At 45.6% G+C, this 27,644-nt stretch overlaps 3 protein-coding genes across 16 annotated transcripts in view; 1 reads left to right on the forward strand and 2 right to left on the reverse strand.

The window, feature by feature from the left end:
• The window catches only part of LOC123840789 (uncharacterized), a 40,818-nt gene extending 24,103 nt beyond the window's left edge, over positions 1–16,715 (reverse strand). For 4 of the 12 annotated variants that reach the window (XM_064578517.1, XM_064578516.1, XM_064578514.1 and 1 more), the window contains exons 1-5: positions 16,576–16,696; positions 11,202–13,863; positions 10,175–10,344; positions 7,380–7,600; positions 1,985–2,104 (exon numbers count right to left, since the gene is read on the reverse strand). In XM_064578517.1, the coding sequence (XP_064434587.1) occupies positions 1,985–2,104; positions 7,380–7,410 (151 nt within the window). In that variant the 5' untranslated portion in view covers positions 7,411–7,600; positions 10,175–10,344; positions 11,202–13,863; positions 16,576–16,696. The other 8 variants (XM_064578508.1, XM_064578506.1, XM_064578515.1 and 5 more) reach the window with 8 other exon arrangements.
• Positions 16,716–16,810: 95 nt separating this feature from the next.
• CUNH12orf76 (chromosome unknown C12orf76 homolog) lies at positions 16,811–21,934 on the forward strand. Its single transcript, XM_045870438.3, has 2 exons — positions 16,811–16,993; positions 20,638–21,934. The coding sequence occupies exons 1-2, from the start codon at positions 16,861–16,863 to the stop codon at positions 20,721–20,723; spliced, it is 219 nt and encodes a 72-aa protein (XP_045726394.1). The 5' UTR covers positions 16,811–16,860; the 3' UTR covers positions 20,724–21,934.
• Positions 21,935–24,269: 2,335 nt separating this feature from the next.
• Positions 24,270–27,644, reverse strand: part of ANKRD13A (ankyrin repeat domain 13A) — a 34,152-nt gene continuing 30,777 nt past the window's right edge. For all 3 annotated transcript variants that reach the window (XM_045870435.2, XM_045870434.2, XM_045870436.2), the window contains 2 exons: positions 26,955–27,022; positions 24,270–26,336 (listed from right to left, as the gene is read on the reverse strand). In XM_045870435.2, the coding sequence (XP_045726391.1) occupies positions 26,141–26,336; positions 26,955–27,022 (264 nt within the window). In that variant the 3' untranslated portion in view covers positions 24,270–26,140. The remainder of the gene's footprint in view (positions 26,337–26,954; positions 27,023–27,644) is intronic.

The raw sequence follows: 27,644 nt of genomic DNA on the forward strand, positions 1-27,644 counted from the left end.
GAGGGAGAAGCAGACTCCCTGCTGAGCAGGGAGCCTGATGTGGGACTCGATCCCGGGACTCCAGGATCATGACCTGAGCCGAAGGCAGTCGCTTAACCAACTGAGCCACCCAAGCGCCCGACTTCTATCAAATCTTAAAAAGCCTAACAGTCTTGCTGTATAATCCAGCCATATCACTCTTAGGTATTTACCCAGTTGAGTTGAAAAATTATGTCCACACGAAAACCGGCCCAGGAGTGCTCATGTCAGCTTTATTTAGGAACACCAAAACTAGAGGCAACTAAGCTGTCCATCACTAGGTGAATGGATAAACAACTAACCATACTCCCATACAATGAAACACGATTCTGTAATAAAAATAGCTGAGCTATCGGGGTGCATAGTTGGCTCACTCGGTTAAGCATCCAACTCTTGAATTTAGCTCAGGTCCTGATCTCCGGGTCATGATATCTAGCCCCATGTCAGGCAGGCTCTGTGCTGAGCATGGAGCCTGCTTAAGATTCTCTCTCCCTCTTCTTCTGCCCCTCCACCCACACCGTCACTCTTTCTCTATCTAAAACAGTGATAAAAATAAAATAAAATAAAAATCATTGCGCTATCATGTCACAAAAAGACATCAATGAATGTTAACTGTATAGACAGAAGTGAAAGAAGTCAGTCTGGAAAAGCAGCATGGTTTATGGTTCCAACTCTACGATATTCTCGAAAAAGGAAAGCTATCGGGCGCCTGGGTGGCTCAGTCGTTAAGCGTCTGCCTTCGGCTCAGGTCATGATCCCAGGGTCCTGGGATCGAGTCCCACATCGGGCTCCCTGCTCATTGGGGAGCCTGCTTCTCGCTCTCCCACTCCCCCTGCTTGTGTTCCTGCTCTCGCTATCTCTCTCTCTGTCAAAAAAAAAAAAAAAACTTAAAAAAAAAAAAAAAGGAAAGCTATCGATGTGATGAAAGGTCAACAGGTGCCCAGATTTCTAGACAAAGTGCAAGGTCATTAGCAGGTGAAACACAGGATTTTTAAGGAAGTGAACCTACTCTGTACATGATGGATATATGATGACTCGACACACCTGCAAAACCCATATTATTGCACAATACAGAGCAGACCTTAAAAGAAATGGTGACGTCAATGAACAGTAATATCTCTACACTGGTTTGTTATTTGTGACAAATGTTCCACATTGATGAAGGTTTTAATAATTGTGGAAATTGTGCGCCAAGGGATACGGGTGATAGGGAACCTTTTTCTTTTCTTTTTTTTTTTTTTAAGATTTTATTTATTTATTTGAGACAGAGAGAATGAGAGACAGAGAGCCTGAGAGGGAGGAGGCTCAGAGGGAGAAGCAGACTCCCTGCCGAGCAGGGAGCCTGATGCGGGACTCGATCCCGGGACTCCAGGATCATGACCTGAGCCGAAGGCAGTCACTTAACCAACTGAGCCACCCAGGCGCCAGGGAACCTTTTTCTATTATCTGCTCAATTATTATGTTAATCTAAGCCTATTCTAAGTAATAAACTTTATTAATTAAAAAATAAGAAAAGATCTATTTTTGCAAACAACAGACTAATGTGGAAACGTTAGCTTCACTATAGCTACCATTAAATGTGACCACACTTGAGTTGCAAATGCAATTTTACTACTGTGGTTACAAACTGATGAGTGACCAACTAAATTAAAATTTTCACACATGAATCAAAAATAATATGGCTTGGTATTTTTGTCTGTAGTATGGGACAGTGACAAGCTAGTATAATGATTCTTCTTCTTCTTCTTCTTTTTTTTTTTTGGACACAGAGAGTGTGAGCAGGGGAGGGGCATAGGGAAAGGGAGAGAGAATCTTCGGCAGGCTCCATTCCCAGCCTGGAGCCCAACACAGGGCTCAATCTCATGACCCTGACATCATGATCTGAGCCAAAACCAAGAGCTGGACACCACCCAGGTGCCCCTAGAATAATTCTTGAATCAGCTTAATGAATGAATTTTCAGGATACCTTTAGTAGGGTGAACTTCTGTGCGATGGCTCCAGATCCTTCGGGCCCATGTCTGGGGGTGGACAGCAGATCTTCTCAACCATTTCTGGATGGTTACATTACTGATCTTGTTCGTAGGCCCTGGGAAATGCATTACAATAGAAAGAGCTGTTGACATCTTGGTATCAGAAGACCATAGAAAAATGAGTGATAATTTTATCAGAGTTCAAACTTGGGATCCCATTGTTCATCATTTGCCTGGCAAAGCCACCTGAGTCAGAGTGGGCTTTAGGAACATCTTATAGTTCATATATCCTTAAAACACCCAGCAGAGAATGTAAACTGATGCAGTCACTATGAAAAACAATATGGAACTTCCTCCAAAAATTTACAAAAGAACTACCATTTGATCCAGCATTCCCACTTGTGGATAATAAATCCAAATGAATTTTAGTCTGGATTTCAGAGAGATATCTGCCCATGTTCTGCAACGCTATTCACAAAAGCCAAGCTATAGAAACAACTTCATGTCCACTGATGAACAAATGGATAAAGAAAATGTGGTCTATTCATACAGTGGGATATTATTCTGCCTTAAAAGGAAGGAAATCTCAACATTTTTGACAACATGGGTGGCCCTGGAGGACGTCGTGTTAAGTGAAATAAGACAGACACAGTAAGACAAATATGGCATAATGTCACTTGTACGTGGAACTTAAAATAGTCCAACACAGAAACAGAGTAGAATGGGGCTGGGAGGAGGGACAAAGAGGGAAACATTGGAGATACGGTACAAAGTTTCAGTGATACAAAATAAATAAGTTCAGGAAATCTACTTTGCAACATGGGGCCTGTGATTAATAACACTGTAGTCTATGCTTGAAAATCAGTAAAAGGTTAGATTGGAGGTTAAGTGCACTTACTGCCAAAGAAAAAGAAGAAAAGCTCTAGCAGACACAGTGAGGCCAATACCTTTGTTAAGTGAGACAATAGGGAAGACAGAACAACACTGTCATTGAGAGCATGGGGTTGATGACTTGCTGAGAGTGAGCATACTGATGAGTGGGGGATCTGGGACAGGAATGGAGTTGGCTCCTTGGGGAGAGAGGTCCCTGAACACCTGAGACCTGCCCAGGGCACCTGAGATCATGCCCTGCAGCCCTGATCCAGGGCTTCCTCGGTCTCTTTCTCAAATCCTCCTGCTCCAAGTTGTCTGTGGGAGACAGCTGATGTGCTGGAGGAGGTGCCTGAGCCAAGAGAAAAGTCCAAATCCTAACTCAGCCTCCCACCTCTAGGTTTCAATCCCCGGCCCAGAACACAATGCAGATGGCCCCATGAGAAGCCGCTCTGAACAGCCATCCTCCCACAGCATTCACACTACTAGCTGTCTGATGTGGGGTCTTCCCCACGACCAGTGGACCACCCTCAGTGACCAGTGGTCTGCTGGGCTCCCAAGCTGATTCAGAAACCAGGACATTCCAATCCAACAGTCACATGATAGCTCTACCAAGAATTAGCTTCCCTCCAACAGAGCAGTTCCTGTGAGTTAACTGGGAAAATGGCCACCTGGGCTAGTGTTTGGTGGTTTCAGAAATTAAGCCTGTGACCTTCAGTGTCTCACTGGTTATTGATCTGAGTAAGTCTCCAAACAGCCTGGACAAAGGCCTGGCTAAGAGTGAACAGGGGCTGCCCTGGCTCTGAATGGGCACCATCCCTGCTCCTTCCTCCCCCCCCCCCCCCCCCCCCCCCCCCGCCAAATCCAGTCTCTAGACAATCCTCATCCTTCTCTAGACTCTGCAGTGGTAGGGAAACAAGTCCCACCTCCTTTGAGAGGGTCCCCTCTGGGGAGCCTGTGTGGCTCGGTGGGTTGTTTCTGACCTCAGCTCAGGTCATGATCTCAGGGTCCTGGGATTGAGGCCAGCCTCTGTTTCTGCACTCAGCTTGGTGCCTGCTCATCCCTCATCTCTTACCCCCAACCCACCACTCCTGCTCCCTGGCTCTCTCTCAAACAAAATCTTTTTTTAAAAAATCAGGGAATATACAAAGGACACATATAAAGGGCCTCCTCCATACCCACACCCTGGAGAAGCTCCCCCTGTCATGACTCCCTAAGGATCACCCAGACCTGCTTTTGCATTTATCTCTCATCTGCTGTATACTATTTTGCATATGATAATAAGCAACCTTTTATTGTGAGACTAGATTCAAATCTAGGCACAACATTCTGTTGCGTTTAATCACACATCCTTGGGGCGCCCGGGTGGCTCAGTCGTTAAGTGTCTGCCTTCGGCTAGGGCATGATCCCAGGGTCCTGGGATCGAGCCCCGCATCGGGCTCCCTGCTCCGCAGGAAGCCTGCTTCTCCCTTACCCACTCCCCCTGCTTGTGTTCCCTCTCTCGCTCTGTCAAATAAATGAATAAAATCTTTAAAAAAAAATAATAATCACACATCCTTTGTTAGGAAGCTCATCAATTGTTGACAATTTGTAAATAATGAAATCCTATCATTGAACACCAAACACCATGATTAATTATATGCTGTGCTTCTTCTAGTCTTGCTTTGTGATGTTATGTGTATATATTCATTAAGCACGGCAGCTCTCCACGCTTGCACTTACTAGCCAACAATGGGAGAGCTCTTTAAGGAGCAAAGGCCCCCACTGGAGCATGGACATTTCCTGACCCAGCTGGACAAGTGTGTCAAAACAAGGATGATGGACACCAGGCTGTCACGAGTGTTTGAGTTCTTATTGGTCTCTGTCCCTAAAGTGTGTAGTTCATGGCATTCAAGCATTTTTTAGGGCTCATGGGGAGAATGTTATCAAATATCCTACCCTATGTCGCCGATTCTTTTTTCTTTTTTTTAAGGAGGCACCATGCCCAACATGACCCTGAGATCAAGAGTCAAATGCTGCCTTGACTGAGCCAGCCAGGCACTGCCCATTATGCTCCTGATTCTTATTGTATTTGTGTCATGCCCTGAAGAGTGACCATGCCCTGACACTGATTGGCCAGGCACTGACCAGCTCTCTAACTCAGCTCTACAAGAGAATGGCAATGAGGGCAGTGGACGGAAGGCTAATCATGAACTGGTTCTTTAAGTCTTATTTTTCATTGTCCCAGGAGTGTCCCTAGGCTCACAGGATTTCTGCATTACTAGGGCTTACTCATACTGACAATGCCATCAAGTACCATTAAAGGGTCTCCTCGAGGGGCGCCTGGATGGCTCAGTCGTTAAGCGTCTGCCTTCGGCTCAGGTCATGATCTCGGGGTCCTGGGATCGAGCCCTGCATCGGGCTCCCTGCTCTGCGGGAAGCCTGCTTCTCCCTTTCCCCCTTCCCCTGCTTGTGTTCCTTCTCTCGCTGTGTCTCTCTCTGTCAAATAAATAAATCTTTAAAAAAAAAAAAAAAAAAGGTCTCCTCGATTCTGACCAGAATGAGATCAGGGGCCGAGGAGTAGGCCAGCATTAAAGCAGAGTTTGACTGGGTTGCCCTAGATGGTGCCTCCAAAGCCTCAGAATCTTTGAACTGACCACAATCACGTCTCTGAACTGACCACAACCGTGGCTTTGAACTGACCAGGCTTTCTATGTCCTTTTCGTATTAATGACTCTGGCAAGATCTGTACTTCTATGGCTCAAGAGCTTCCCTGGGCTATGTGACCGCTGAGATTACCTCATAATGATAAACAGTGTTTGGGATTTCCCTTAGCTCAGGGAATTCCTGACATACACACAGATGTTAAAGCTCCTTTGCACAGTAACTAATGATCCTACGACTGAGTGATAATTGCAGTTCAGATCAGTAGTTAGAGCATGAGCACTAGGAGGACAGGCCTGGGTTCATATCCTGGCTCCTTTACATAGGAGTTCATGAACCTGGCCACATTCATCTCTGTGCCTCCATTCCTCCACCTGGGGAATAGGGAGAGTAAACAAAACATTGAATATGTGTGTGATGAGCACTGAATGAATTAACGCATGTCACGTGGTCAGGAAGGTTAATTAGAGGTCTTGTCTGAGATCTCACACTTCACAAGTTCCAGAGCAGAATTCAAATATTGGAGACCATTGCCCTGTGACACACAGCTGCTTTGCCTAAATACAAGCATTTTACCCTAACACAATTTAGTTTGGGCAGAATCAGAGACATTAAAAAAAAAAAAAAAGCTACTGCTGACTCCCTGAATCCACTCTCTGGGGCCCTTGATCAAAAATATCCATGACTGTTCTCTAGAATGTTCCAGTTGCCTGACTCATGGTCAGCAGATCAAATGAGATGAATCGCAGTGTACGGTAAGGGAGGGTCACTATTACAAAGTCTTGGTTTTAAAACATGTGAAACAATGCCATCTTGCATTATTTATTCCTCACACAAATAGAAGTGCCTCCAAACAAAATATGAGTTCCTGAGACCCTTGTCAACTCATCGAAAAAAACCATAGCTGAGCTTTTGGAAAGAGATCTGGAGGAAAGCTCAGGAGAACACATTACACTCAAACCACTTTAATGAAGACTCGTTCTGTTTTCAAGCTACAATCCTATGTGCAAATGTGTGCAATTATCCATATATATACAAAGTTTGTGTCTCTACTCATGTGCCTACACCACCTATTTTTCTTTGTGCCTTACTAACAATCTATGTGCTTGGATATCGATCACTCATTAACTCGATTCATTAACCATTTACCCATCTTTCAGCATTGTTGAAAGACTGGCTATTCATTGGGTAACTGAGAAAAAAAGTCATTCTATTTTCACCACGCTTACCTCTGGGGAGCTGAATGGGATGGCTGGTAGCACATCTCTGATAGCTCTAGAAAATGTAATTTTGGATAACACCCACAGTAGACATGGAAACGTGTATTTGGGGGTCATAAATGGAAACGCAGACTCTCATATTCCTAGGATCTCTTTGGGGCAACAATTTATATGAATGAACCAACGTGTCCCCAAAATACTGAAATCCATACCCATTTTGGGAGAAACGGTATAGGGAAGACATTGTAAAACATGGAGGAAACAATGATAAATAACCTCCATATCAACCTTTCTGGGTTCACTCTAAATTTCAGAAATAGTAATGTGAATCTATAATTTGGGACATTTAAAAAAACTTAAATGAAAACAGACATTGCCATATTTTCTCCCCATGAGACCCGAGTGGTGACAAGTGAGGGGTGCAAGATATACTAGGAAGTAGGACATTTTTCTCAATGGAGGACAAAAACCAAGACCGCTAGCTTGGTAGAATAACCAGAAATAGAAATCAAGGAATAAAGCAAAACTATAAAACATGTGTATAACTCTGGATGACAAGTTGGAGAGACGAAAGTTTCAATGATGAGAAAAATAGTTTGGAAAGAGTTAACTATCTGGTTAGTAGCAAAGAGCATTCAGAAGATCTTTACGAACATACCACAACAGCAGCAGGAATTGAGATTGCCCATCTTCGGAGATGCTCCGTTCGGAGAGTGCAACACACGTCAACGGGGTTGAAGTGCTCAGCTCAAACAGTGACCGTTGGAAAGGATAGCAGAGGTGCACCTCCCGTCACCATGGCGACGGTGTCATCATAGACCTTTCAGAGTCAATGCAGCTGCACGGTGGCCGACGGCTGCTGTCTAGACAGGTGCCTGTCTTCCCAGACAAGGGTGGCACGTGAGAGTCAACACTTGGTTTCAAAAGTTGAATCCCAGTCTCACACATTATCACTCAGTTTTTGAAAATAAATGACACGAGGGGAGATGCCCTGCTACCCAAATAGAGTCACTAGCCAAACTTCAGGTGAAGAGGGTAAAAGAAAAACATATTGAGAATAAACAGAGGTCCCATTCTTGATTTCAAACACCATCCCTACCGATTTCTACCATCCTGAGTCACCAGACATTTCTAGAACAAAGTTTAAAATGGGTCCCAGAGGAAATAAAAACCAGTGTTAACAGAAATTTCATTTTTCAAAGTTGTATTTCTCTAAGCATATGCTAATGAAATTATGTCATTTGCTCACCGGCTATATATACTACATGATTTTTCTCGGTGTGCAGCTAAGACTAGGTACTTAGCATCTGCATTCGGCTCAGGTCACGATCCCAGCATCCTAGGATCAAGTCCCGTGTCTGGCTCCTTGCTCAACGGGGAGCCTGCTTCTCCCTCTGCCTGCCGCTCCCCCTGCTTGTGCTCTCTCTCTCTTCAACAAATAAATAAAATCTTCAAATAATAATAATATTTTAGTAACATTGTATGGTGACAGATGGTGACTACATTCATCATGGTGAACACAGTAATGTATAGAATTATCAAATCAATATGTTGTGTACCTAAAACTAGTAACATTACATGTATATTAATTATACTGGATATATCTCAATTATACTTCATAATAAAAAAAGAAAAAATATAAGATGATGAATTGGCAGCCTAGTTCCCAATTTACACTAGTGCTCAGAAACATTTGCTAAAAGCAAGATTTCAAATTAACCATTGTCTTGATACTGGAGTAGAAAGAATAAAAACTGGAAAAGACCATGAGCTGGCGATCTCTCTTGCTCCTAAATTCCATCAGCTGCTCACTAACCCTAGCATCTGGATGTGCTGCTGAGATCAGAGAAGCCAAACCAGGGCTCAAAGCTTGAGTCAGTCTGCCGAATTCCTGTCCCCTGGTGGAGCAAGATATACTCTGGGACCTGAGCTCAAGGACTGAATAAGGCAGAGAGAACAGGCAGGTCTCCATTACCGCACTTCTAATCCTGACCCGCCCTCCCGCTAGATGTCCAGGCCATTCAAACAGGCAGCGCCTCTTTCTCTTTGGACTGACTGTACCAAATTACTGGACTCCTGGAGGACCTGCATCAAGCCTAGCTCTGCAGACATGAGACACGTGGCGTTTTCAGTCTTTTTGTCGTCATATACAAACTGACACACATAAATACAAATTCACATCCTTATTATAATGAACCTGACAGTCTGGATGGAGGCTAAGCATACAGCTGACCCAGCATTGAGTTCTAGGTCTGGGAAATACTCGCCATGCATGAGCATCATCTCATTTAGCCTTTGCAACAACCCTACAAGGCAGAATATCTGTTATCACATCCATTTTACAGAATAGGGACCTGAAGCCCATGGAGGTTAAGTCACACTGCTAGAAAGAAGTGAAGTGACAACTTGACCCCAAGAGTATTGGCTCAAGAATCTATGCTTGGATGTCCACAATAGCCAAACTATGGAAAGAGCCAAGATGCCCATCAACAGATGAATGGATAAAGAAGATGTGGTATAGATATACACAATGGAATATTATGCAGCCATCAAAAAACCCCAAACTCTTGCCATTTGCAATGACGTGGATGGAACTAGAGGGTATTGTGCTAAGCGAAATAAGTCAATCAGAGAAAGACATGTATCACATGATCTCACTGATATGAGGAATTCTTAATCTCAGGAAACAAACTGAGGGTTGCTGGAGTGGTGGGGGGTGAGAGGGATGGGGTGGCTGGGTGATGGACACTGGGGAGGATATGCGCTATGGTGAGCGCTGTGAATTATGTAAGACTGATGAATCTCAGACCTGTAGCTCTGAAACAAATAATACATTATATGTTAAAAAAAAAATAAAGGAGATAGTAGGAAGGGAAAAATGAAGGGGGAGAATCGGAGGGGAGGATGAACCATGAGAGACCATGGACTCTGAGAAACAAACTGAGGGTTTTAGAGGGGAGGGGGGTAGGGGGATGGGTTAGCCCGGTGATGGGTATTAAGGAGGGCACCTATTGCATGGAGCACTGGGTGTTATATGCAAACAATGAATCATGGAACACTAGATCAAAAACTAATGATGGAATGTATGGTGACTAGCATAATAATATAAAATGAAAAAAAAAAAGGAATCTATGCTTGGAACCACCTCATTCTACTTTTGCCTGGAGTAGTTCAGGGTACAGAGAGAGGAAAATAAACAGACTTTCCCAAAGGAAAGTTAGAAGCATGTGGTAAGGAAAATGATGGGGTCGTGGCAGCTTTCCAGACCCTAGAAATGTACAGAGAGAAAACCGGCTTCAAGGCACATAATCCAAGAGGGATGCAATCGCTTGTCAATTCTGTTGTTTTGCAAATGTCTCATTTAACTCCTTCAAATCTAGAGTTAGGTGTGTCCTTCAATCCCCAGGTCAGTGGAAGTGTGGATACTTAGGGTCTTGAGGCAAAGACAAGTACCTGTCACAGCCCCCAAGGAAATACTGAGAATCCAGCAAATCTAAGTATCAGGGTAATTTCTTCAAGGATCCTTTATCCCACCTTGCCCTCTCCCTGGGCAGCAGCCTTTCCACACGAATTGCAGAACATAGAGATCATTCTTTATCATCAAATGAACTCATGTTTGTTTCCTGTTGATTGGAAGAAAAAGTGTTTGGTGACAGATTCCAAATGGTTTACTTGTTGGAGTTAGTTCCTGAGTCTTAACACAAACTTTGAAAGGGCATTATAGCAAAAAAAAAAAGAAGAAGGTTCATTTGCACAGAAAACTCCCTGGCGAGGGACACAAGTCTCTGGAATACAGTGGTGACTTGGTGTCCTCAAACAAACAAAATATGTAACTTTAGAAGCACTCAAAGTAGGTGCACTCGGATTGGCAGAAGGCAAAAGCTGCCAGAGTTGATGGTTTTAAAATATTAACAGAGCTAAATTTCACCCTGTCTCAGGACACAAGAGCATAAACATGATTCTGTTTGAGGAAAATAAAAAAGGCAACCTTAATCAACAACAGAAGGGACAAATGGTATAGGAGACCCTTGCTTCTCTGCTCTAAATATAGTTGAAAAATATACAGTTTGCAGCTGTATTTTAAATATATAACTTTTTTGGAAGCCAGTCCCCCTGTCATCATCTGACACTCCACTTCTGCCGGAGTTTTAACGTTTTCAAAACGTACTCTTCAATGCCCACGTAAGAAAAATAGTCTAAAGGACATGAAGGCCATATGGGGATTCCTGTTGGACGACCACGCGCACTGAGATGAACTGCCCCAGTCGGAGGGAGGAGGCGAGAGTGCAGATGGTTGTGTTAGCTGACCCGACAGGTCAGTCACCGAGACAGCCATTCCGTTTGCTAAGATAACTGGAGTACTTCTTCTTCCCCTCAGGCTTCTCTGCATCCACCACGTGTCAGGACCCCTCTGGGTGAAAATCACAGCCACCCAACTCAACGAACAAGCTGAAGCAAAAAATGAAATCGATTGGCTTACGTGACTGCCTGACTGCACGTGAATTCTGCATGACTGCAAAATCTAGCCCAGGAGTCGCGGCCGGATGCTCAGTGTCATCAGACTTCCACCGTTTCCATCACCGTGGTCCTCTCAGGTTTCTTTTCTTCCGGGTTGACTCCATCGTCCCAACAGAGGCCCCAAATGGCCTTTAACAACTCAGGCAAACAAAACAAAACAAACCAAACCCAAAAAAACCATCCGAGTCACATGCTCCAGGTTCTGAACCAATCACTGTAGGCAGAGGGATGGCTGATGCTGATTGGTCACAGCTGGGTCATGTGCTCACTGGTGGTGCTAGGAAAGAGGTGTATTACCCTATAAACCTGGAAGGATGGGTGATTCCCCACGGGTCCCCTGCAATAATTGGAAGGTGGGGAATAGAGTCTGGGCAGGCAAAAACAGAATTCATTCTATCTTCACTATGGGATATCCCGAGCCTTCTTGAACATCTCAGTGGAATCACCTCAAACATGGACACGACCCCCCTTCTTTATTGCCCAAGATGCCCCTATTTTGCATTACTGTGAATAATCCCTGCCATGGTCTGAATGTTTGTGTCCCCTTAAATCCATATACTGAAATCTTAACCCTCAATGTGATGGCATTAGGGGGTGGGGCCTTGGGAGGTGATTAGGTTATGAAGGTGGAGCCCTCATAAATGGGATTATAAAAGAGATCCCACAGAGTGGCCTGGGTGGCTCAGTCGGTTGGGCGACTGCCTTCAGCTCAGGTCATGATCCCAGAGTCCTGGGATCAAGCCCCACACTGGGCTCTCTGCTTGGCCAGGAGTCTGATTCTCCCTCTCCCTCTGCCCTGCTTGTGCTCTCTCTGTCTCTCAAATAAATAAATAGAACCTTTTAAAAAATTAAATTAAGTTTTAAAAAAGAGAGATCCCACAGCATTCCCTTGTCCCTCCCACCATGACAAAGCAAGAAGGCAGCCGCTATGAACAAGGAACGTGGCTCTCACCAGAAAATGACCATGATGCCCTAACAGCACTCCATCTGGTCTCAGGGGGTAACTTGCCTCAAGTGAACACACTCCTTACTTGCTGACCTAAGGCCCTTGACCTGTAACAGAACTAACTGCCTTGCTTTGAGACTTGCAGGCCGCTCACCTTAAGGAATGAAGAACCAGAACTTTCCCAGGCCACAGAGGCCAGCAAGTCTCTTTGAAGGCACCTTGGCTTTCTGATCAGCCTAGCAAGGGTCATGAGTTTGGGCCCTGCATTGGGCTCCACGGTGGGCATGAAGCCTATTTAAAAAAAAAAAGAATTGCTGAATTGTGATATTATGCAATGAAACTAATATAACACTGTAGGTTAATTATATTGGAATTAAAAAATAAATATAAATTTTTAAAAAACTGGTGCCTCCCAGTACAAATCAAAACCACAATGATATACGACTTTAAAACTACTAGGATGGGGGTGCCTGGGTGACTCTGTCATTTGAGCATTGGACTCTTGATTTCAGCTCGGGTAGGGATCTCAGGGTTGTGGGATCGAGCTCCATGTTGGGTGTAGAGATTACCTAAATAAATAAAACTTAAAAAAAGAAATATATATAATGGAATATTATCCAGCCACACAAAGGAATGAAACTTGGAAATATGTGATCCTATGAATGGACCTTGAAAACATTATTTGGTGAAATGAGCCAGACACAGAAGGACAAATATTAGATGATTCTATTTACATGAGGTACCCAGAAGAGTTAAGTTCATAGGGACAGAAAGTAGAATAGAGTGCCTGGGGGAAGGTAGACCAGAGAGTTATTGTCTAATGGGTAGAGCGTTTTAGTGGAAGATGATGAATACGTTTTGGATATAGATAACAGTAATGGTAATTATACAACATTATTAATGTACTTAATGCCACTGAATTGTACATTTATGAATGGTAAAAATGATAAATATTATGTTATGTATATTTAACCACAATATTAATTAGTTGATCGATTGGTTAATTGGCAACTCCCAAAATTTTGTCATTTTTGCTTTTGTTGATGTTTTACAGGAAAAAACTATAACTAGAAATGTACTACCTGAAATGTAGGGACTTGGATATCACAGATAAACACTACAGTCTGTGATCGTGCAAGTATTCATTACACAAGCATTACTGAGCACCTACTGTGTGCAAAGCACACACCACGTTAGGAACTTGGGGAAGAAGGGTACAAAAACAAATGAGTTTCAGATTGTACTCTGAAGGTAGAATGGTCAGAGTTAGCAAATAAAAACACAGGATTGCCCAGTTATGTTTGAATTTCAGGTAAACAACAAATATGATATCCCATGCAATGTTAGGAATGTCCTTTTACTAAATGTTATTCATGGTTTATGTGAAATTAAAATTAAACAAATGTCCTGCACCCTTGATGGAAGAAATTTATAGTCCAGTTAGAGAAATAAGACATTCACAAGTCACCAGAAAACAAAGTACAATAAGCTGAGCATCCGTAGGTCAAGGGTGGGCCCCCTGGGTGGCTCAGTTGGTTAAACGTCTACCTTCAGCTCAGGTCATGATCCCAGGGTCCTGGGGTCAAGTCCTGTGTCGGGCTCTTTGCTCAGTGGGGAGTCTGCTTCTTCCTCTCCCTCTGCCTGCCACTCTCCCTGCTTGTGTTCTCTCTCTCTCTCTCTGTCAAATAGATAAAGTCTTTTTTAAAAAAGTCAAGGGCTGTGAGAATTTGGAGGTAGAAATTATTATATTTAATTGTAAACGGTCTGCTATTTTAGTAATATACAAATATATGTGAAGTTACTAAGTGGAGAAAACAGGCTATTTTCAATACTTTTATTGTTTTTCTTCCTCCCCTCGCCTTTTTGCTTACTCTACATTGTTGCTCCACATCCACCCACCAGACATTTGAGAAAATGTTCCTGTTTCCAGGACTGTTCCAGGCGCCAGGGGCAGATTGGTGATTGTCCTGCCTTCCTGGGGTTCACAGTTTGGTAGGGAACACAGGCAACAACGGGGAAAGGTCAGAGAACAGAATCACTTGCGATAGCAATGGCAACAATAGGAGAAGGTGGGCTGAGTGTGGAGGCTGTGTCGGGGGCTCCGGAAAGGGCATTCTGAAGAATGGGCACTTGGGCGGAGGCCTCAGTGGTGTACAGCTGCCTGCCAGGCACATGTCCCAGGGAAAAGCATTGCAGGCAAAGGGAACAGTAAAAATCCTGAAGCAGAAACAAAAACGAGGCCAAAGAGCCTGGGGCATAATTACACACGGTACATTCTCATTAAACAATTGTTTATTCTTTTTTTTCCCCCCTAATCCTTTTATTGAAGGGTGTGTATGTTTAAACCGAAATGGTTAAATGATAGGCAGCCAAAGAAAGAAAATAAAGCTAGGCATTGCAATAATCCACAAACTATTAGATAGACTACAATGATTTTTAGGGTCCATTTTAAGCCCACTTTTCTAAGACATATTTTCCAGACTAATAACAGATTAATCCAAAATAACAGAATACTTCCAGAATAATCTCAATCACTTATAATGTATCATGTCATTTACATGCATTATCTCATTCAATCGTCTACCAATGCAGAAGCAAATGCTCTTATCATCCCCATTTTATAGATGCAGACAGAGACCCAGAGAGGTGATCTAGTGGTCAGCAAGACTGAGATTGGAGGCCTTGTCACTATGCTGTACTACTTCCTTCTTTTTTTAAGATTTTATTTTTTTATTTGAGAGAGAGAGAGAGCACAAGCCGGGAAGAGGGAGAAGCAGGCTCCTTGCCAAGCAGAGAGCCCAACACGGGGCTCGATCCCATAACCCCGGGATCATGACCTGAGCTGAAGGCTGATGCTTAACCAACTGAGCCATCCAGGTGCCCCGGCTTCTTTCTACTTTTGAAGACAGCAGGAACCCACGGATATTAGGATGCGCTGATTGACCCACCAAGAAAAATGAGTCAGGTCCCTGATCTTGGCTAAAGAGAAGTTTTCTCCTTCCTTCTTTGTTGCATGCCCTCCATTCCAACAGTTCCCAGGCAGATCTCCACGAAAGAACTCTGCCAGCCTAATGGCAATATTCCTTTCAGATGCCTAAACTCAGTATTACTATTGTTGATTATTATTGTATTGTATTACTATTGTATTGTATTACTACTATATTGTATTACTATTGTTGATTATTATTGTTGTTATTTCTTCTTATGTCATCTATCACAATTTTGAATTAAGTAATTCTGTGTGATTATTGAATATCTGTCTTTCTAACTAGCATGAAAGTTATATGAGATCAGGGGAGTGAGAGGCATCTATTATATATTTTTTTGAATAAATTAAGACAGTCCCCTTTGGGACCTCCTGTTAAGGTTTAAAAAAACAATCAGATATTTGACCAGCAAAATTGCATTTACTTGGGATTAATAGAGATTGCAATTCAGAACCTGCAAGCTATGGCAAAACCATAGACAAGTTCAACAAACAAAGGAGAGGGACTTATTTTATGGCAAAGAAGGAGGAAGTTCGGAGAGGTTGTTTTGAAGGAAAGTCCATTGGAGAAAAGCAAGAATTAAGGGGTTGTTTGGGTTGCAGGGGTTGTCAATTTCTTGTAGGAGATGGAATGTGCATCTTTTCCTGCTGGGCCCTGTAATTGATGATTCTTTCCTGTTGAGGATTCTTGGGTTGGATCTGTAATTGACAATCCTTCCTATAGCCGACATTGAGTGCTGTTACTGTCCCTTCCAGCCTCCCCTTCTAGCATGCGAAGTCCACATTGACAAGGCTTCTCTTTATTTTCACAAGCTAGGACCATATCGAGAGTTGAGAGAATGTTTTTCCATCTCTTTGCATCACACATACATTGTGAGGGAAACAGTGTTAACCCCACTATAAATTAAGCCTTAAAAATGAGGTGTAGCCTTAAGCCAAACACTTAACTAAGCTCTGTTTGCTCATTTATTCAGCAACCCTTTACTGCACCTATTATGTTATCATTCTAGGCTCTGGGACAGAGCAGTGAGCAAGAACGAAAACACTGCCTTGGGGGACCTTACATTCTAGGGAGGATAGCAGGTACTCCGAAAATAGCCAAGTGTACACTAATTGTATAAGGAAAATGGGGATGAGTTAAGAGGGATGGGGGATGAAAGAGGGAACAAGGGTAGGGAGAGTATATGTATTTTGAGCGAGTGGGAGGGTTGCAATTTTAGAAAAGGATGTCCAGGTAAGGGCTTTCTGAGAAGGTGGCATTTATCAAATGGCAATACAGTGTCTATTTCTTGGGCCTGTAGCGAAGATCTAATAAGAAAATACAAGGATTCATTAAAAAATATTCGATAGGCGCAAAAACGGACCCAAAAGCCCTGTATAGAAAGAGGCCCGCCTGGTACTCACAAAAAGGGAAACGTTGCTCACGGCGGAATGGTGATCGAGATGGACGTTTGCCCCAGACGGACCGGTGATCCCGCTAAAAATTGGCCCGGGCGGAAACGTTGGCCAAGGGGAATGTCAATCCCGGAGGAACCTCGCGCGACAGGGCAACACTCTGCCCGGGCGTATGGTTACCCTGGCAACGCCCACGCCGGGTGGGCGGAGGCAGCGGCGGAAGGCGTCACGGGGGCGGGGACGGAGGCGGGGCTTTTGGCGGAAGTGCGCTCTCCGCTGCTGCGGCAGGGAAAGATGTCGCGTTTTGTGTGCTGGTGGCTGTTCTTCGGCCTGGGCAGCCTCCTGGCGCGGCAGGCGGAGGCCCCGAGCCCCGTGGAGCCGCCGGAGCGGAGTCGTCCGTACGCCGTGCTGCGTGGGCAGAACCTGGGTGAGCGGCCGCGGGCCGGCTGGCGGCGGGTGCACGGGACGTGGGGGAGGAGGGGACGTGGGGGGCCGGGGGTGCAGGTGCGGCCGGCCTGAGCCCGTCCCACTCCGCGGCAGGCCTGGTGCGAGATAGGCTCCGCTTGTGTCCTGCTTGCGCGAATGAGTTGGGAGTCGGGCTCCGTCTTTGGCTGCGTGGGCCCGGGCTAGGCAACAAGGGTGGCTTAATGAGAAAGCTGAGAATTGCAGCCCCGTTTTCCGAATGAAAATGAAACTCAGAGAGGTGAAGTTATTTGCCCACGTTTACACAGCGAGGATAGCGGTAGGAGCCGGTACTGGTACCCCCCCCCCCCTCTGCTTTTCGAAAGTTCTCGTTATGCCCTTTCACTCTTAGGAAAGACCCAAGTTAGTATCTGTTTTCGCTAACCTAAAGAAATCCGAAGAGGATTTTTCCTTTTTACAAAAAATGGCAAAAAGTGGAAAGAGCGCTCAGCAGTTTTTTTTTAGCACTGCACACCCCGAGCAGCGAGAGTGGCACCACCAAACTCCGTCCCCGGAACCACACTCAGCGTCTTAGCATCATGCCCCTATGGCTTTGAAACGTGTCTGTGAGTATCTGTGCGTGTTCTCGATTTATTTTGTGTATCCCTTAGCTAAAATGTGTCTCAGGGTGTCAGAAAAGCCTAAGGTTATTTTTGGGGTCTGGGAAGCTCAGAATTTTTTCCATGTACATTAATGGTAACTTTTTTCGCTTTATGCCGTGTCTGCTTACTAAAGGTTTCGTGGGCACAGGACTTTCAGAGAACATAGGAAACCAGCCCTGGAACCTAGGTTTTGTGGAGCTTGAAACATACTTTTTGGGAGGAGCTCTCAAAGACCTATAAATACACGCCTAGGTACATATGGTGTACGTGGGCCATGGAAGGGGTCCTGGAGCTTAGAGCTTGACAAGATTCACAATCACTCCTTCTCTTCTGCCAAAGCCCTTTCTTTCCACTGCACATCAGTGATGCATCTGTATCTCTGTGCTGTGTAGTATCGTTTTTGGATTCTCTTGACACTACATGAATTCCTGTATTGAATTTAGGTATTGGCCACTTACTGTGTACCTAGCACCCTGCTGAGTGGTTTCCACATGTTCTGCTGCTTAGTCCTTTGGAGCAGAGTTTCTCCACCTGGGTACTGTGACATGGTGGACCTGATGGTTCTTTGTGGGGGAGGTGAGGCACACTCCTGAGCAATGTAAGATGTTGGGTGGCATTCCCAGCCTTTACCCACTAGGCGCCAGTAGCACACCTGACTCCCAGTCTAGATAATCAGAATCTCTCCGGAAATTACCAGCTGTCCACTGGGGGCAAAATCCTCCTGGTTGAGAACCACTGCTGTACAATAATACTATTCAAAGAGTGGTCTGCAGACCAGTGGAGTCTCCAAACTATCTGCAAAGAGAGGACTACAGAAATAGAGTGTTTAGGAATTTAACAATTTGACCCTGTTGAAACATCCAAGCAAGTAGAGACCAGTCCTAGGTGTCCCTGGACTGACATGTTTCATAGGTAGAAGGAGCTGCTTACTAGTCATGAACATAGTCATATAACATACAAGTTATAAAAACTAGTCCTTTGCCACAGGACTAGTTTGGAAAACACTACCCTAAACAATCCTGTGCAGTGGGTATTTCTTTCGGAGGAGGAAACAGAGAGATTGTGTAACTTATTTGAGAACACATAGCCTGTCAGTGTAGATGGGAGCCCAGACGGTTTGACCCCAAACCCTGGATTCTTGACCACTGTGCCATCTGTGTTGCCTGTTTTGGTCATAACAGCTTTCATTTATCGTCTGCATGTTGTATGTCTGCACTTTCTTGAGTGCTTTTCATAGGCTACCACAGTTGGGTTTCAGGAAACCCTCTTGAGGTGGGTTTCACTTGCCACATTTTATAGCTGTAGGAAATGAAGCTCAGCAATGGGAAGTGACCAGTAAGGAAGGGCCTAAATAGTCTTAGGTTCTGCCTGAGCCTACCGTTCAGGCAACTAATAACTATGTGCAAAGTGCAGGAGAGATAAAAAAGATGAAGAATGGGAGAATTCATCAAGCCCCAAATGGATAGCTATCCAAATGGACATTATGTACCTAACAACCCATGATTTTAAACCTTTTTAAATGCCTTTTGAGATTCCATTCTCCACTCCCAGCCCCCTGCATTCCTGCTTTGGTGGGGGGTGGGGGTGGGGTTGTTTTGTTTTTGAGAGTCCTTTCAGAATGTCAAATTCAAGAAAATGGTTTAAATGGAGTAAGGCTACTTGAGGTCCAATTGCAGTGAGAACCTTAGAAATTTGTGGAATTCAAGACTTTGAAAATAAGAGCAAGTATTTAGGTAACAAGGCCTGTTTTGAGATAGGACATTTAGCTTATATGGGTAGTAGGTTGTCTTTGTCACCCACGTTCTTTCTTCCTCTTCCTCACCGAAAGAAGTGTTTCTATGTGGTCATTGTTTAAATAACTGGGTTCCATGTGGGGGCATTTTGTAGGGGTCACAAATACGCCCAGATTACGGATTTACATAGAACTGTGGTCAAATCTTGTTTTTTTCAGTAGCCACACTGGAGAACAGCCATGGTTAGGCTCCCACTGGAACCTGGGATGGGCCCACATCCTTACAAACAAATGTACACTTGCTTGGTAAAGGTAACATTTGGAACTGTCATAAGAGCTCTGAGGTAGTCACACAAATGGGATTGCCCTTCCCTTCAGTGGGTTGTTGGTTACATGAAAGCCTTAGGTCTAGTCCTATACCGGAGCTCAACCTGAGTGATCAGTTGGGGGCCCCATTTCTCACCTGAGCACCCTGGAGATTTTAGACGTGAAATTGACTCCAAAATGGAATAGGTTTGTGAAGTTAGTTCATTGCTTCTTGGGTCAGAAGGCCTTTGTCTCTTCTAGAGATTGAAATGCTTTACTCTTTTTTTCCATCTCCAGTTTTTACGAATGGCTTTAAAAACATTGGGCTCCCTGCTTCTGTTCTTGTCTCCTACAATCGGATGGTTCTCTGTACAGCCAGAAGGATCTGTTTTCCCAACTGAATCAGATCATGTCACTCTTTGCCTTCGGCCCTTCCTTTAAACCTACAGTAAACCCATGCTGCCTTCATGGGCACGAGGCCCTGCACGAACTAGCTGCAGCCTTGCTCTCTGGCTTCATTTCCTGCCTTGCTTCTTCCCCCCTCAGCCATGCTTGCCTCTTTCTGTTCATTGGTTTTCTGGGCTTGTCTGGCTCCGAGGGCTTGCTTTTGCTGACCCTCGGGCCACAGTGCTCTCCCTGCAGATCTTCATGGGGCTGGCTTCCTCCTTTCATTGCGGTCCCAGCTTGCGTGTCACCTCCTCAGATGCTTTCTCTACTGCCCTACCTACTGTTACCCCCCCAGGCCCCTGCCCCCGTCACTGTCACATTTCTTCAGGCCCTGTGAGCTGCTCTTACTTGATTACGTTTCCTCCCCTGAAACATCCCAAGAGAGAATCTGTTGGTGGCTGTTTCCCACACACCTGGCACAGTGCCTGGCACTGAGTGGCATTTGACAAATCATCGTCAAAGAATGGATGAATGACAGAACGTGGAGCTGCCGTTAGGAGGTAACCTGTTTTCCTTTTGCAGTGTTGATGGGAACCATTTTCAGCATCCTGCTGGTGACCATGATCCTTATGGCACTTTGTGTCTACAAGCCCATTCGGCGTCGGTGACAGCCAAGCGAAGAAGTTCTTCCACGAGTATTGGGGAAAAGAATAAATTGTGTTGCACATGGGTCATTGGAGAAGTTGGAATCAGAGCTTTGCCACTTGGAAATGACCTTCAGTCTGGACAGTTGATAAATGTGAAATGATTTAGAAAAAACATCTGGCAGTTATTTTTTCCTAATGCTGTAATGTAAATAACAGAGTCTGCTTTTGGTGTTTCTTTGTATATCTGGCTGCACTTAACACTTGTTACAAGTAAGACCTGAAGCTCCAAGTTTCAGTATAAAGATGGGAAAACAGTTAACTATGCGAGTGGTGGGAAAACCACACTGGAAAGGACTAATCCTGAATGTTTGAAAATATTCATAGGGGGAATACTTAACATGTAGACATTCCGTCCTTGAGAACCATTTGACCACAGTGGGGTTAAGAATCACGTCTGTGTTTAGTTAGATTGCGTTGGCCTGGACTGCCCTGGTTGCAGAGCAGTGTCGGCTCTAGGGAACGTAGACCGTCACTCCTCGTGCCACATCGGGCTCTGCACTTGTGTGCCCCCCCCCCGAATTCGGGGTCACATCAGCTAGGCCTGTGACCAGGAGCAGCCTGGGGCTGCAAGGCTCGGAGTTGGGCTGGAAATGTTACTGGTTGGCCCATCTGAAAAAGCGCTCCATCCTGCTGAAGCACATGGATCTCCCTGGGACTGCACGCAAGCCTTTCCAGCCCCTGGCCTCAAACTTGTGGCAGCTTTTCAGATGTGGAATCTAAAAGAAACTCAGCAGGAGCTCTTTTTAGCCCGGGGTGGGCAGGTCCTCAACCCACAGAAGTGTGTGTTCATGGTAGGAGGCCAAGTGGCGGGTGGATGTGTGTTAACACAGATTTCATCTCAACCTTGAAAATGCTGCTATTTTGCATTGTTGAACTGGATTTTTTTTTTCCTATTGAAAAGATACTTTTGTACTTACAAAGTGGTTATCAGTATTTATTTTAAAGGTGCTAGGCTTAATTTTCTTTGTTATTAAACTGAAATGCTTGTCTTGTATTCCAGTCACTGCACTGATGTGTTTTAACAACCCACACTGAATGTGAAATAACTAATGTGGGATACTGTAACTGTTGGACTTAAGGATTTTGTGTGTAACCCTAACATTGAGCCATTGAAACGTTCACTGTTCTGTGCTTTTGGGCAAAGTGTCAATTAAAATTAAAGTAAAATCTTACATGCTATTTGACTCCTAGTGATTATTTTCGAAGCATCTAAAGTACAGGTGTGTGTTCGTGTCTGATCTACTCAGGGAAGCACCGTGAAGTTGCATTTTAAAATTTGTATGTGAAGTAAGACAGTTGCCGCAAGACAAGGTATTATTTCGGGAGACTGAGCCACAAGTCATCTCAGGCCGGGCCAGGGGTCTGAAGACCTGGATTTGTGTCCCTGCTTCTGCAGAGCCTCGGTTTTTTTCATCTGCGAAGTGGTGCTGTACACACTTTATCTTTCTTAATTATGATGAAGATCAAACACCGTGAAACCAGTACCAACAAGGGTGGGGTCACCACCTTTGGCCTGTCCCATAAAAAACAGGGTTATTGATGGACTGCAGGGAGAAGCAGGTGGGATTCTGAAAGGCTGGCACTGACCGCTAAGTCCCAGGAGGGTGCATCCCCACCTCATCTGGAACGCCGTATTTTGATACACTGCCTAAAAAATTGAAATTTTTAGGATTTTAGAGGGAAACAGTAAAAACTTGGTAGGCCCATTAACCAACCTTATAAACTGCCATTTGCTCAGTAATCACTAGGCAGCTTACATAGAATCATGTTCCAGTTTTCTGAAACAACCTTGCAATAGGTACTCCATGTACAAATCCAAAACCCAGCCTACGTCTTCATTCTAACAATACCATCTGTTGAGCATGAGATTACAAGCAAAAGGCGGACAGAGTAATCTTTGTAGAAAGCAGCTTATTACAGAGATGAGTAAGGATACAAACCTCAATTCTGGGAGAGAGAGAGAACACAGAACTCTACTGAAAACTTTTATGCACCAGGACTGACCACTCGTACTTTTCAAGTGGCATTATTTCCTTTACCTGTGTCTCTGGGAATACAGGGTGGGGAGGCAGCCTAAGCCTCCTAAATCGAACTGTGCTCAGAATACCTACCGTGTACCCAAATGAACGTATTCATTTATACCAATCATAAAAATGATTAATCTTAGATTAATCTTAACTTTAAAATAGAGATTAATAAATATGTAAGTGCTGCTTGGGATTTGGGGTCTCTGGAAGTCTTATTAATACTACATTTTTTTCAGCTGGACCTCAATCTGAAATCCACACATTTCCAGACATGGGCCTAGTTTGGACTTTGAACCCCATCACTTAACTGCACTGCGAATCTTCCCGTGAGGCGGCTGTCCTGCAGCCCGTTTTCCTTGAGGTCTTCGGCATTCAGCAGGAAACCCGTGGGTACAGTGAGTCTCTGTCTGTCTCTTTCCAGTCATTATGTGGAGCAGACTTCGCTTCCTTGAGAGGCAGACACCTCACGTTACATACGGTGTGTCGAGCTTGCTCGTGGAGCAGAATGTCTAAAGCACTTTGTTATAGTTAGTTCCTGGCACTGTCTTCCATGCAGAAGTGGCTCAGTTTCCCGCTGGTATTGAACTACCTAAGCTTTAGTGAACCTAAAGGTGAAGAAACTATTAGTTTTTTCATTAAGTAATCCACAGGTATTGCGTCCCTTGGCCTAAGGCGATGGAGTTTTCTTCATAGTGCCCCACTGGCTCAGAGTATTTTCTACTTTCCCCCAAAGCAAAGCAGCTCCTTCACATCTTCCTGGAAATACCAAGACCTTGTTTCTGGAGCCCAAATGTTTTTCACTGGTCACTGCCTCCGTTTGTGTTTTTATGTGTTGGTTTTTTTTGTTTTGTTTTGTTTTGTTTTTTAAGATTTTATTCATTTGAGAGAGAAACAGAGCACAAGCAGGGGGTTAGGGCAGGGGGAGAGGAAGAAGCAAGTTCCCCGCTGAGCAAGGAGCCTGATGTAGGGACTCGGTCCCAGGACCCTGGAATCATGACCTGGACCGGAGGCAGCCGCTTACCCGACTGAGCCACCCAGGTGCCCATGCCCCCGTTTTTTAATACCAACGTAATTGGGTGTAGGCTAAATCTGGAAGCCCAAATTATTACCTGACCTTCTAAGAGCAGCCTCACCGAGCACTTCAGCCTCAGAGGGGAGCATCTTCAGTCCCATGAGCGACCTGATGTTGGCGTGGCTTCCCGGACTCCACAAGAGCCAGCCCACCTCCTGCAGGACCACCAGTGTCTCCCGGCAGCCCCAGCGCTGGCCGGCTCTCAGTTTCCGTGTGAAACGAGTAGCAGGGGCGCGTGCGGACTGTACGACCCCGGGTGGGCAGGCTGAGAGGAGCAGGTCGCCTTTGAAACGGACGCCGAGTGTCGCGAGGCACTGCCCTGTCCCAGTCACACACGAAACAGGAAGTGTGGGGACATTGAGCCCCCGAAGAAACCACGCGGAAAGGAAAAAAGACCCAAAGGCTGGCTAGGCTACTGTACGAGCACCCTGTCGGGAAGCAGTCTTTATTGGCATTTTCAGAGAGCGAGCACATAGATGGAAAACGCTGCAACTGACTGACACAAGGATCGGGCCCTTTTTAACTGACTTCCCGGGGAGTCGTCTTCCTCAGGAGGCAGGACCGTGGAACGCAAACACCGATGTTACTGTGATTCACCCCAGTAAGCGATGCGGCTGGACTGCGGCCCTTCCCAGCACGCGTCCTCGCTCGGGGCGAACGCAGAGCCAACAGAACGCCGGGCTGCGTGTCTGCACCCCGCGGGACGCCGCGGTACCCTGGCCTCGTGTGCGCCGCAGGAGGAGTTCGGGTGGGACCGTGACCGAGACGGCTGGTGGTTGTGGGCCGTCCAAAGCACGGGGCTCTGTGACCAAGAGCAATGCTAAGTGCAGCGTAGTTTCGGTCTCTCCCCCATCCTGAAAGCAGCGCAGCAGAGGGGAGACGAACGCAGAGCTGAGGAGGCCATTGTGACCGGGTTATGTCAGTGCAGCCTGTGGGGACGAAGAGACAGGCCAGAGTGCGGCCCCCTCAGCTCTCCTCCCCGGGGTTCTTCTGTGTGGTGTGCGGTGCTTCTTTACAGAAGGGTCAGATCAACTGGTTAAACTACTAAAGGTATCCAAAAAAGGCCTGAGAAAATCTGGTGAAAATGTATACCCTTGTATTGCTACTGATGGGAGTAGTTGTTTTTCTATCTTTTAAAAATAATAAAAAGATTCTGTTACAAAATATATTTATCCAGAAAGATGTTGATTTGAACTCTAAAAAGCAATGCGGAATCCTCATTTTCCCTTTTGAATGCGGAGCTATTGAGCTCCGCCCGTAGCTCCCTTCCGAACTGCAAGGCCACCCCTTCCTCTCTAGTGAGCCTAGGCCTGGAGTGGGGTCTCCCTTGACCTCCCCATGGCAGTCTGTCCCTAGGGAGGGCGCGGAACACACTTGGTTTGGTTCTGTGCTGTCCGATGTTTTGGCCAGCTTGCCCCCTTCAAGAACAAGCCTCAGGCTCTCCTCACTGCTCCTTTGGGGCCAGGATTAGCTGCCTTGGATTTAGCCTAGAGGATCCTGCTCTCAAAGGAAGTGCCTTTAGAAATTCAAATCAGACCCCTCAGCGTGGAGTGAGGTGGTTTGAAACTACTGGTAATTTTTAAGGCTAAGGCAACATCCGTGGTCATTTGTATATCCTAACGTGATGCTGCAAATAGTTAAGTCTAATCTAAAACATAGTGTTTATATGTCTCCTCTTGAACTCTGGCTGGGGGTGGGAGGGGTGGGAGGGGTGGGAGGGGTGGAATAAGGTGGAGATGGAGGAGGAGCAGGGATAGTGTCCTAGAAATCCTGTATAAAGGTAAAAACAAACAAGTAGATCGGCACAGATTATCCATTTCTTTGGTGAACTGTGAAGATGTGTCTCATAAATTCTCATAAACCACGCTCTACAAAGGCTGCTGCTGTCATAATATAAAAGCACCCTGACTCTGCAGTAACTTGTTTTGTTATCACTCCTTGATAAAAATTAATCTACAAACTTGCGGGGGTTGGGGTTTTTGTCTAAAGCTGGTAGTAAAAATGTGACCTGCAAGCCAACACAGCCAATGGAAAGTGCCAATGCTGTCTTCCCCTTAGCCTGGAGATGGGGCCTGTGGGTCCCCAGCCCCTACCCGGGGCGGGGGGGTTGTCAGGGATGGACCTGGGAGCCCCTGGTCTGGCACCTCTGTGGAAAGGAAGGGCAGCTGCCGTGGGCCGCATCCATGCGAGGTGCAGTCCCTCAGCCCCGGGGCACTGGCGATGCCGCACTTCAGTGCAGCCCAGAACCTCTGCTTTGTGCAGCCCGTGAGCAGGAAGGTCTATTTCTCCGTGAGAGACAGCTGTAAGACTTGCTGGAGCTCCTCCTCCTCCTCCCGGAGCCGGAGCTCCCGCTCCTCCAGCTCTTTGGCAGAGAGCTCCATGGCCAGCTGCAAGTCGCTATCAAAACGGCTCGTCTCACTCAAGGCGCCGGGGCCCAGGCCTTCTGAGCTGGTGAGGAGGCTCTCCTGGATGGCCCTGTGCGGGGAAAAGCGGCAGAAAGAAGAAACGGATGACTAGCATCATCAGGGCGGCGGCAGCATCTACATTTAACTGCCTCCCGAGAGCACAGCATGCCACGCACTTTATACGCGCCCCACGGGCACGTTGCCATTCAATCCCCTGCAACCCTGGAGACGCGGGTGCTGTGTACACGTGAGAAACCTGAGGCTCAGACAGGCGAACAAAGCTGCCCAGGATCACCCAGCTGCTAGGTGATGGCGTCAGGATTTGGATCTGTTTTAAAGCAAAACCTAACTTCTCCTTCAGTAGGCTTTCATAGACACCTGGAGTACCTGAAAATACTCCATAAAACACATCTTTGCAGTCTTTACCACCTCCTTTAAAAAGATAATCTACTCATCTCCGGATCTCTTCCCCAAAGCCTCCTCATTCTTAAAATTGTATATACTTTCCCACTGAGGACATCTAGATCCTGTGTGAGCATACATTCTTTGTAGAAGATCAGACCACTGAAAAAGCATTTACTGGGTGCCTGTCTGCCAATGGCAATGGCCTGTGAACTAGTCAACAACCATATCAACACTAAGTGCCTGTGTCGGCCTCAGTTTCATCCTTAAGAGTCACGCCAGTCACCTCTCATACTGGGCGTCATAGGCATGTGTCTGGCTGATCCCTCCATTCGAAGCTGGTCCTGAAAGTTCCTGCGAAGAACAAACATGATGGACATGAATACCTGCTGGAAGGAATGGGTGTCATACCAATAAGGAGATGAAAGCAGCAAGAACAAAATTTTAAATGTTTCCATGTCCGTGACTGATAACGCCGCATGAAAAATGAATAGGGATGTGAGTGATCTCAAAAATGACACCTAAATGTCAGGTAGAATGTGGTACACTACCCTGCTTAATGGCCAAAGCCTCTCATGCTTGACACAGAATCTATCCAAAACAGCCCTGGGCAAAGTTTAAAGGAACAAGAGGTCATTCTTGTAAAGCGAGATGACAATACGTAATTCAACACTTGTCATCTTTGACTTTGGCCACTCCCTTTTGCAAAATTTATGGTCAGGAAGGTTTACGCAGATATCGGGGGTGGGGGGAATAAGCTAACTTACAGAAGGGGCAGGAAGACGCCCTGGAGGGACAATGAGGTCCGGGAGCTGGGCTTTTCCCAAAGGGAATATGCTGGCTCTGGGTGCGGCCCTTGGCCCAGCAGCTTCAGAAAACTGAATCGTTCAAAGAATGGATTGAGGGCGGCTGGGTGGCTCAGTTGGTTAAGCAACTGCCTTCAGCTCAGGTCGTGATCCTGCAGTCCCAGAATCGA

This window comes from Mirounga angustirostris, unplaced genomic scaffold (assembly GCF_029215605.1).
Source record: "Mirounga angustirostris isolate CCGP_5_RB_7025 unplaced genomic scaffold, mMirAng1.0.hap1 SCAF_14, whole genome shotgun sequence".
In the NCBI taxonomy this organism is placed as follows: domain Eukaryota; kingdom Metazoa; phylum Chordata; class Mammalia; order Carnivora; family Phocidae; genus Mirounga; species Mirounga angustirostris.